The sequence below is a fragment of the Auxenochlorella protothecoides genome (assembly GCF_000733215.1).
Source record: "Auxenochlorella protothecoides strain 0710 unplaced genomic scaffold scaffold38, whole genome shotgun sequence".
NCBI classification, from domain to species: Eukaryota; Viridiplantae; Chlorophyta; class Trebouxiophyceae; order Chlorellales; family Chlorellaceae; genus Auxenochlorella; species Auxenochlorella protothecoides.
Genome location: NW_011934253.1, coordinates 217,929 through 226,558, shown reverse-complemented (window position 1 = coordinate 226,558; position 8,630 = coordinate 217,929). Strand labels below are relative to the sequence as shown.

The following is an 8,630-nucleotide window of genomic DNA, read 5'->3' as shown; positions in this document are numbered from 1 at the left end:
CCACACCTCCGATGAACTCTGCGAGGATGGTGGCGCCGCGCGCGCGCGCATGCTCCAGCTCCTCCAGCACCAGCACGCCCGCGCCCTCGCCCATGACAAAGCCGTCCCGGCCCGCGTCCCATGGTCGGCTGGCGCGCTCCGGCGCGTCGTTGCGCCGCGACAGCGCCTTGCAGGCGATGAAGCCGCCGATGCCCGAGGGGATGACCGCGGCGTCGGCGCCGCCCGCCAGCATGAGCACGGCGTCGCCGTTGCGGATGTGGTCCGCGGCGCTGATGATGCAGTAGTTGCCCGTGGCGCATGCGGTGGAGATGGAGTAGTTGGGGCCCATGAAGCCCAGGTCCATGGCCAGCATGGCCCCGCCCATGTTGCCGATGGAGAAGGGGATGCAGAAGGGGTTCATCTTGCGGTGGCCTGCGGGAAGGGGTTGGGTGGTGGAGGGGGTGAGGTCTGGGGAATGCTGGTCGAAGGGAGGTGGCAGATGGTGGACAATCCACACACTCTGTGCTCCCATCACCTGGAAAGCAAAGTCATGGGGGGACACAGAACCCTTGCGCACGCATGCGGCCCTCTCGGCAACCTCGGCCAGCCACAGCGGTGGCGACAGGCCTGAGGGGGTTCCATGCATCCTCCCGACAACTTCATTGCCTCCCCTCTTCACCCCTAATCCTTCAAACCCTAAGGTCCAACACCCACCCGACAGCGTCAGGGCCTCCACGCCGCTGGCAAAGGTTGTCATGCCGCCCATCGCAGTGCCGATCAGAATGCCGCACAGCTTTCGGTCTAGATCCTCCAAGCCGGGTCCCTCAAAGGGGAGCCCCGCATCCTCCAGCGCCTGTGTGCGGGGGCGGTTGCTCTTAGAATTGAGCCTGGCCGTGCATGCCACCCCAGCAAAGACAGCGTGCTGAGCTGCAGGCAGAGCGTACTGGCCATCTTCAACCCGCCCGCCAATCCCTCCAGCCCTCCTCCCCCTCACCTGTTTTCCAGCCACAAACATGAACTTCATGACCTCATCCATGCGCTTGACCCACTTGCGCGCCACATATGGCGCCGCATCCACTGACTTGACTTCGCCGGCGATCTTGGTCGAGTAGTCGCCTGGTGCCGGGGTGGGTGTGTTGAGGGCGCGTCAAGGACAAGTTGCTTTGCTGAGGAGAATCATGATCATTGTACCCTCCAAGAGGGGCCTTTGCTAGCATGTGCATGCCAGCTCCCCCTGCCAACAAACCCAGCCGGCAATCTCCCTCCCCACTCACTCGTGTCAAAGCCTTCAATGTGGGTGATGCCACTCGCCCCAGCCAGCAGCTGATCGTAGAACTGTTGAGTGGATTGACCAAGGCTCGTCACCACACCCTGCCCAGTCACGACCACCCGCCGCTTAGGCTTGCCGGCTGCTGACGCATGACAACGGGTCTGGCGAGCCCATTGCCTCTTCCTCCTTGGTTCTCTGAGGCCTGCATGGGTAGATGGGCGTGCGATTACAATTCAGGTGACGCTCCATGTCAATTTGGGCAAACGCAGGACAAGGGCTGCAGTTCCCCAGGGTCCAGATTGTCCATGAGGTGGATGCGAGTCAGCCTCCCTCGCGCAGGAGACCCAAGCAATCTCCTTTGCGCATGCCCTCCGTTGTTGTAAGCATCAGATACTCCATCTGGGCGCACCGAAACAATGGGTCGATGTCACGGCCACCTGGACCGGGAGGCTAGCAGTGGCCATGCGGACCGCGCGATGGGGGAGTGCACCGTCTGCTGGCCTCTTATTCTGTTAGATGGGGTCCAGTACTCTACTCCCTCCTTAATCGGGTCTGAAAGCAGAGCTGTAGGGCAGCTTCATGCACGACAGGGTTCGTTTCTGCCGTCAGCTATCAAACTGGCAGCCAAAGGTACCCGGTGGACCCGCCTCAAATCAGCGACGTGAGGGCGCCAGAGTGGTACAGGGACCTTCTACTATCATGGCAAGACAATGTCGGGGGCCTATCTCATCGGTCATGACTTCCCCGGCCCTCGGCGCATTCTGGCGATGGGTCTGACGCGCCCGGGATGAGGCTCCCGGGGCATCACAGCAGGACCGGAGTGAGCACATCCTCCCTTGGCACCAGCACCTGGTTGGCCCTGTGCGCATGACACTCTTAAGGACCCATTCCCCCGATCAGTCCTCTCCAGCATCCGGAACACCCACTTTGAGCTCCCACTCCCTCAACGCTGCCAAGAATTCCTCGTCCTCAACTATAGCAATGGGGTGACAAGTACCCGATCTGTCACTGCGGAGGGCCTTGACTCCAGCACTCATGTCGCGTGCTTCCTCGGCACGATGGGCATCCAAGTCTTGCCCTTCCTGCATGCAGAGTGCTCACAAGACTTTGTGGACAAGGGCTCTGGGTTTCCTACCCACTTACCCTGCCCAGCCCCTCCTCCCTCCTTACCTTTCCCGCCGAGTCATGCTCGACGGCGGTCTCTTGGGCACTTTCTGCCGCCAAAAATGCACGCTTTTCGCCTTTGACCCATGTGAGGAAGTCCTCCAGTTCTCGAATGCTCTGCCTGTGGACGGCGCTGGGCAGCTGCACCAGGTGGACCTCCCCAGTCGCTGTCCCAACAGCCACGGCCTGGGTGCGGTTCGCATGACGGGAAGATCACTGACTGCTTCAATGACATGCAGAACCTCCCAGGGGTGCATGTCCACTCACGCATGATGGACAACCAAGGTGGTCCTGGCCAGCTGTGCCATCCCAGGCTCCTCACCCTGCCTCCTCCGCGCCCACCTGGCCCTGCTGAGCGGGATCAAACTCCAGCGACGTCACAGCCGTGTCTGTGACTTGGAGGGTTTGGACCGGGCAGCTCTGCCCCCGGAGAAGGTCCCACACCTCCATGAGGCCGTCCGCCCTCCCGAGGCACAGCACCGCTGGATGAGGAGGGGCGTAAACATACTTGACATGAGGCTCAACGAGTGGCAGGGGATGGCAGATGGGGCTGACAATCTTCACCGGATTCCAGCATCATGCAAAACTTCTGCAAGCGGCAGGCTGGGCATGCTCGCGGAAAAGACCCACCTGGCCTGGTCGGGCTCCAGCGGCCGCAGGTGTGGGCGGCGGGGGCCGAGGGGCTGAGGAAGAAGGGTGGCAGGTCCTCGAGGCTCGACGGCTGGCACAGGCCCCACCCCAGCCCACCGACAATGAGGATTAAGCCCGGAAGTTCTGGATGCAGGGTCATGGCCACGATGGCGCCCAGGGGGGAAGCGTGGGCTGCCAAGGTGGCCTGAGCTGCCTGTGCGGCGGGGGGCAGCTCGGTGACTGTGGCTGCGACACATGCGTGTGCAAAGGGGCAAGGGCAAGGAGGGAGCAGAGGGGGAATCGGTGAGGAGCTCAGGCCCTGGTCACCCACTCTTCTCCCCACTCCCTGCTGAGGAACTCCAGTCTGAGTGAACCCAGCCTCGCCCCCAGAAGCCGCGGTGGCCAGCGTGCATGAGCGGCAGTGCACCCGCCTCGCCGCCCACCTCGGTGGGTCCGGGCGAGACCAGGGCCAGGCTGCCCTCCAAGCACCCCACCAGCATCGTCCCCGGCTGGGGCAGGGCCTGGGTGCGGGGAAGGGGCACCAGCGCCGTGACCAGCATGGGCCCCCCGCCCGCCTCGGCCGTCAGCCTGGCGCGGAGGGCGGGCTCGTCGCCGCCCCCCCCGCCGCCCGTGGCCTCCCACACCGCGACGCTCCCGTCCAGCGCCCCCGTGGCGAACAGCGAGCAGGCCGGCTCGGCGCCGGCAGCCACCAGCTGGCCCCTCCCTGCCGCCACCCCGGGCAGCCAGGCCATGCAGGTGCAGGGCGCCGCCTGGCAGGCCGGCCCCACCAAGAGGGCGGGCGCGCAGCCAGGCGAGGCGCGCGGGTCCGCGGCCCAAACGCCCACCTCGCCGTACTCACATGCCAGGGCCAGTGGGCGTGGATCCAGGGGGCAGCGCGAGGCGGCGGTCACCCTGGCGGGGAGGGCGGCGGTCCAGCGGGGGTGCAGCGGGGCGACGGTGTCCCATGCCGCCAGGGTGGCGGCCTCCCCTGGCTCGGACCCAGGCTCTGCCCCTGCGTGCACGGCCAGGAGGTGGCCTGGGAAGGAGGGGTGCCACTCCAGATGGAGCACTGCGCCGCGCAGGCCGCTGCGTAGGCTGGCCAAGATGGAGGGGGGGTGCCGCCCACTGCCCAGGCCCGATGCCTCGGGCAGCCCGGGCAGCTCCTCTGCAAGAAACAAGCGGGGAACGTCAAGCTTGAATCCCCAGCATATACTCTGGCCCATCTCCATGAGGTTCGCAGCGTAGAGAGACAGAACTTATTTGGGTGCAGGTGGTGGGCCATAGCATTCATTTCCCCGGGGCCCATGCCAGGGCACACCATCAAGCTCCTCAGCGCAGATGTCGCAGGCCAGGTTGGCATCAAGCGCCGAGTGCACCAGCGGCTCCATGGATTGGAGTAATCGCACCATGACCGCCGCTTGTGCTCCATCCAATTCCGGCATGGCGGGGAGCTCGGTCTGGGTGGCTGCATGGGCAGTCCCCACCAACGCCATGACAACTGGTGAGTGTGTATTAATGACTGTCACAGCGCATGCGTCTGTCCCAGGAAGCCCATTAGCATCTGTACATTCTCATGGTGAGGTCCACACACTAAAGCGGTCAACACCCCTGCGCGACCGTCGACTCCAGCCCCTGCTACCCTGACGGCTCCCGGGAAGACATTGAATCAATGAATGCTGCTAGTTTGAGGGATCAGAGCGCTATCGCTGTTCAAATTCAGTCATGTGGACCCATGTCTGGGGGGAGCATGGACCATCGATGCAATGAAAATGTAACAGTGGTACTGCAAGTACTGTGCCACTATTGGAGGCGGGCCCGGGTCGAAGGTCTCCTCTGCGAGAGAGCCAAGGAGGCACTCCGAGCTGGTGCACCCCTCTTTCTATAGGTCACAGAGGAGGAGCAGGTGAGCTTCGGCGGGCCTGTCAGGAGGAGGCAAGCCTTCGATACGAGGCGGCTCGCTGCACGAATTTCCCGGTCCCGGCCCCCCTCCTTACCCCCTCCCCCCCCTTTTCACGTCGCAGAATGGTGCTCAAGTGAGTCTCGAGCTATGGGAGCGAGGGATGGATCCGTTGGACGGCGCGCCCACTATCGGGAAGGCGTACACTGGGCCTCGCCGTAACACAACGCACGCGATGTCCTTACCTACCACATCCCTCCCTCACCGCAGGACCACGACCTGCCGCTTCAGTGGCCTGAGGATTTACCCCGGCAGGGGTATCCTCTTCATCCGCGTCGATGGACAGGTTCGTAGGCGCTCGTCGCTGTCGGGCACATGGAGCTGGGTGGGGATGGTCCAGCAAGGCCGGCACCATGGGTGTCTTGATTCCCGCTGACCCCACCCTCTCCGCCCCACACCGTTCAGCAATTCCTGTTCCTGAGGCGGAAGTGCAAGTCCCTGTACAACCAGCGTAAGAGGCCCGCCAAGCTGGCGTGGACCACCCTCTACCGCAAGCAGCACCGCAAGGTGAGTCCTTGGGTTGGCTGCGAATGAGGGGCTGCCGTGGATCTCTGCGACTCCTGTGCAGGATGGTCATCCAACACCCCCTCGTGCTCCTTCTCCCACCCCCAGGACCAAGAGCTGCTGGTGCAGCGCAAGAAGAGGAGGGCCGTGACCAAGAACGCGACCCGCTCCGTGGCGGGCACCTCCCTGGAGGTCATCGCCAAGAAGAAGGCGGAGAAGCCCGAGCAGCGCAAGGCCTCCCGCGAGGCCGCCCTGCGCGAGATCAAGGAGCGCGCCAAGAAGGACAAGGCGTCCAAGGCCGGACAGAAGGCTGCCAACAAGGCCGCCGGCAAGTCCGTCGCCAAGAACGTGCCCCGCGCCGCTGGCAAGGCTGGCGCCAAGTCCACTGGACGCTAGGCGATCTGCCACTGGCCGACATGTAACTTGCGTCGAACGCTGTGTGCATAGGCGCGGTGGATTCGGGGAAGGGCCAGGGCCTGGGGATCAGAAGGGGTAAGGATGCGTTGCAGGTGCCTACACGGCGGCAGCGGTACCACGATTTCAGGGGACGCGCCCTCGGCCCCGAAATCCCTCCACGCCCCGCCCCCACATCGCCATTTCTCGTCCTTGGGCCCCTCAGTCGCCGGCCCAGTAACACCATGGCGGAGATCACCCTCCGGATCAAGCCCACAACGGGCTCTCCGCCCTTCGAGGTGAAGACGACGAGGGAGGCCACGGTCGGTGATCTCAAGACGGAAGTCGCCAGGGCCTGCGACTCCCCTGCAGACCTGATCCGACTCATCTACAAGGGGCAAGTGTTGAAAGATCATGCCACAGTGGAGAGCTATGGTGAGCCTGGGGGTGATCAGGAGGGCAGAGTTCGGAGAAGAAGGTGGGAAGGTTCGATCATATCGCCGCATGACGGTCCCCCACTCGCTCTATCCAGGCCTTGAACACGACCACGTGGTGCACATGGTCAAGAGCAAGGGTCCGCCTGTGAACAGGTGGGTCAAAGGGGGCGCTTGAGCGTGGGAACGCTGCGCAGGGAGTGCTCCGTCTCAGTGGGCGCGACTCCTCACAGGAGTAGAGGGGTTGGGGTTGGATCATCGTGTGAGTGGAGGTTTCCTTGTTTTCTATGGGCTAGGCAAGCTCTGCTGTGAAACCCCTCTTCTATTGAGTCTCACAGACGCACACATCCCTTCCCTCCTCAGCTCCAGCACGACAGCCCAGCCGGCGGCAGGCGCCCCAGCCGGGGCTGCTCCCTCCGCGGGTGGGGCCATCCCTTCGGCGGCGCCCTTTGGCATGGTGAGGAAACGGCGAATTGTGATGGGGGTTTCCTGAAAGGGTCATGGTTGTCAGCGCCCGGCATGGAGCGATGGAGTGCGGCACTGCTGGCGCCCATCACTTGGCCCACCGCCGCCGCCGCCACCAACCCCTTCCCCACTCCACACGGTGCAGGAGGGCTTGCCGGGGGGCGCCGCCCAGGCCGACGCGCTGCGCGCTGCGCTAGCCAACCCTGCCATGCAGAGCCTGCTGAGCAACCCCGACTTCATGCGGGACATGGTGAGCAACAACCCCATGCTGCGCCGCATGACGGAGGCCAACCCGCAGGTTGCCCAAGTGCTGAATGACCCGGCCATGCTCCAGGACATAGTGCGCATCATGGGCAACCCGGTGAGCGTCGGGGTGGGTGGGACAGGGTAGACTGGCTGAGGGACCTGGGGAGGTGGGGCCTAGCGTGTGTGTGTGGTTGGGGGGGAGGGGGGGGCCCATGGAGTAGACCTGGGGCGAGGGTCAATGGGTCATGCCTGGGCCGACGCAAGGCTGGTCAGGGCGTCCTGAGGGACTGTGCATGCCAGTCAGGCAGGAATGAGACCCAGGGAGGGACTCCTGTGGATTGTCACGACAGAATCCTCAGTGGCAGCGCTGCCTCATCCACGCCTCATCTTTTCGTGACGCTCGCCTGCAGAGCCTGATGCGGGAGCACACACGCAACATGGACCGCGCCATGAGCAACCTGGAGAGCATGCCCGGGGGGTTCAACGCTCTGCGCCAGGTCCACGAACAGATACAGGTGCGGGGCGGGCGGGCGTGCTTGTCAGTGGGAGGGTCTGGTGCCCGGGCGCCACCCTGAAGCTGGGTAACCGCCGCTTGAGTGGAGGCTTGGCAGCGGGCAGGCATGGCAAGGACCCGGATCACCCCAGCCCGGCATGGCCCAGCCAGGCCTCACCCCGGCCCCGCATCCCGGTCCCACGCAGCCAATTTTGAATGCGGCGGGGCATGGCGAAGAGGCCGACGCAGGGGCCAGCCCTGCGGATGCCAATCCCTTTGCATCCCTGTTTGCTGCTCCTGGGAGGGGGGCGCCGGCCACGACGCCCGCCGCCACAGGCGGGGACGCCGGCGGGGCCGTGCCGCTGCCCAACCCCTGGGGCGCGCCGGCGGGTGCCGCGCCAGGCGCAGGGGCAGCCACCGGCGGGCTGCCCCCGCTGGGCATGTTTGGCGGCGGCGGGGACGGCGGCGGCCTGAACGAGGCGCTGTCGGCCTTCATGCGCGACCCGGCAATGATGGCGGCCGCGCAGCAGCAGATGCGCGCCATGCTGGCCACGCCGGAGGGGCGATCCCAGTTCCAGTCCATGATGGAGAGCCACCCCATGGCCGCGGGGCTGCGCCAGAACCCGGAGATGCGCGCCGCGCTGGCCAATCCGGACATGCTGGCGGCCATGATGGACCCGGCCAACATGGCGGCCATGCAGCAGATGCAGGAGGCCATGCAGCGGCTGTCGGGCGGGCCCCTGGGCAGCCTGTTCGGGGGGCCGACCGCGGGCGCAGGCGGGATGGAGGCCATGCTCGCGGGGATGGGCGGGGCGGCGGGGTCTGCGGTGCCTGCTCCGCCCGCCAATCCAGAGGCCACGTACGCCACGCAGCTGCAGCAGCTGCAGGACATGGGGTTCTATGACCGGGAGGCCAACCTACGGGCCCTGGTGGCTAGCAGCGGCAACGTGCACGCGGCCGTGGAGCGCCTGCTCGCCAGCTTCTGAGACCACCGGGCTGGTGTGCAGGGCTCTCAACACATTCCTTCCACCCCTCGCACCCCCCACCCGCTGCCTGACTTGAGCACTGTACAGAGTCTTGATGTTTACATACCAT

The 8,630-nt window shown here is 65.1% G+C and overlaps 4 protein-coding genes across 4 annotated transcripts in view; 2 read left to right on the top strand and 2 right to left on the bottom strand.

Moving 5' to 3' along the window:
* F751_3660 (3-oxoacyl-[acyl-carrier-protein] synthase II, chloroplastic) overlaps nucleotides 1-1,455 on the bottom strand; it is a gene marked incomplete at both ends in the record, with an annotated part of 3,215 nt that extends 1,760 nt beyond the window's left edge. Inside the window, 4 exons of the mRNA XM_011400616.1 lie at nucleotides 7-411; nucleotides 694-832; nucleotides 974-1,095; nucleotides 1,254-1,455. Of these exons, the coding sequence (XP_011398918.1) occupies nucleotides 7-411; nucleotides 694-832; nucleotides 974-1,095; nucleotides 1,254-1,455 (868 nt within the window). The remainder of the gene's footprint in view (nucleotides 1-6; nucleotides 412-693; nucleotides 833-973; nucleotides 1,096-1,253) is intronic.
* A 1,276-nt stretch (nucleotides 1,456-2,731) lies between these two features.
* On the bottom strand, nucleotides 2,732-4,452 carry F751_3659 (WD repeat-containing protein 63; the record flags this gene model as incomplete). The annotated part of the gene is made up of 5 exons (XM_011400615.1): nucleotides 2,732-2,895; nucleotides 3,044-3,289; nucleotides 3,471-3,564; nucleotides 3,688-4,208; nucleotides 4,362-4,452. 5 exons carry the CDS (start codon nucleotides 4,450-4,452, stop codon nucleotides 2,732-2,734), a joined length of 1,116 nt encoding a protein of 371 aa, XP_011398917.1.
* Nucleotides 4,453-5,065: 613 nt separating this feature from the next.
* Nucleotides 5,066-5,900, top strand: F751_3658 (60S ribosomal protein L24-2; the record flags this gene model as incomplete). Its single annotated transcript, XM_011400614.1, has 4 exons — nucleotides 5,066-5,076; nucleotides 5,211-5,286; nucleotides 5,406-5,507; nucleotides 5,613-5,900. 4 exons carry the CDS (start codon nucleotides 5,066-5,068, stop codon nucleotides 5,898-5,900), a joined length of 477 nt encoding a protein of 158 aa, XP_011398916.1.
* A 242-nt stretch (nucleotides 5,901-6,142) lies between these two features.
* Nucleotides 6,143-8,521, top strand: F751_3657 (Ubiquilin-1; the record flags this gene model as incomplete). Its single annotated transcript, XM_011400613.1, has 6 exons — nucleotides 6,143-6,332; nucleotides 6,430-6,487; nucleotides 6,695-6,788; nucleotides 6,942-7,157; nucleotides 7,453-7,557; nucleotides 7,742-8,521. The coding sequence occupies 6 exons, from the start codon at nucleotides 6,143-6,145 to the stop codon at nucleotides 8,519-8,521; spliced, it is 1,443 nt and encodes a 480-aa protein (XP_011398915.1).
* Between the last annotated feature and the right edge of the window lie 109 nt (nucleotides 8,522-8,630).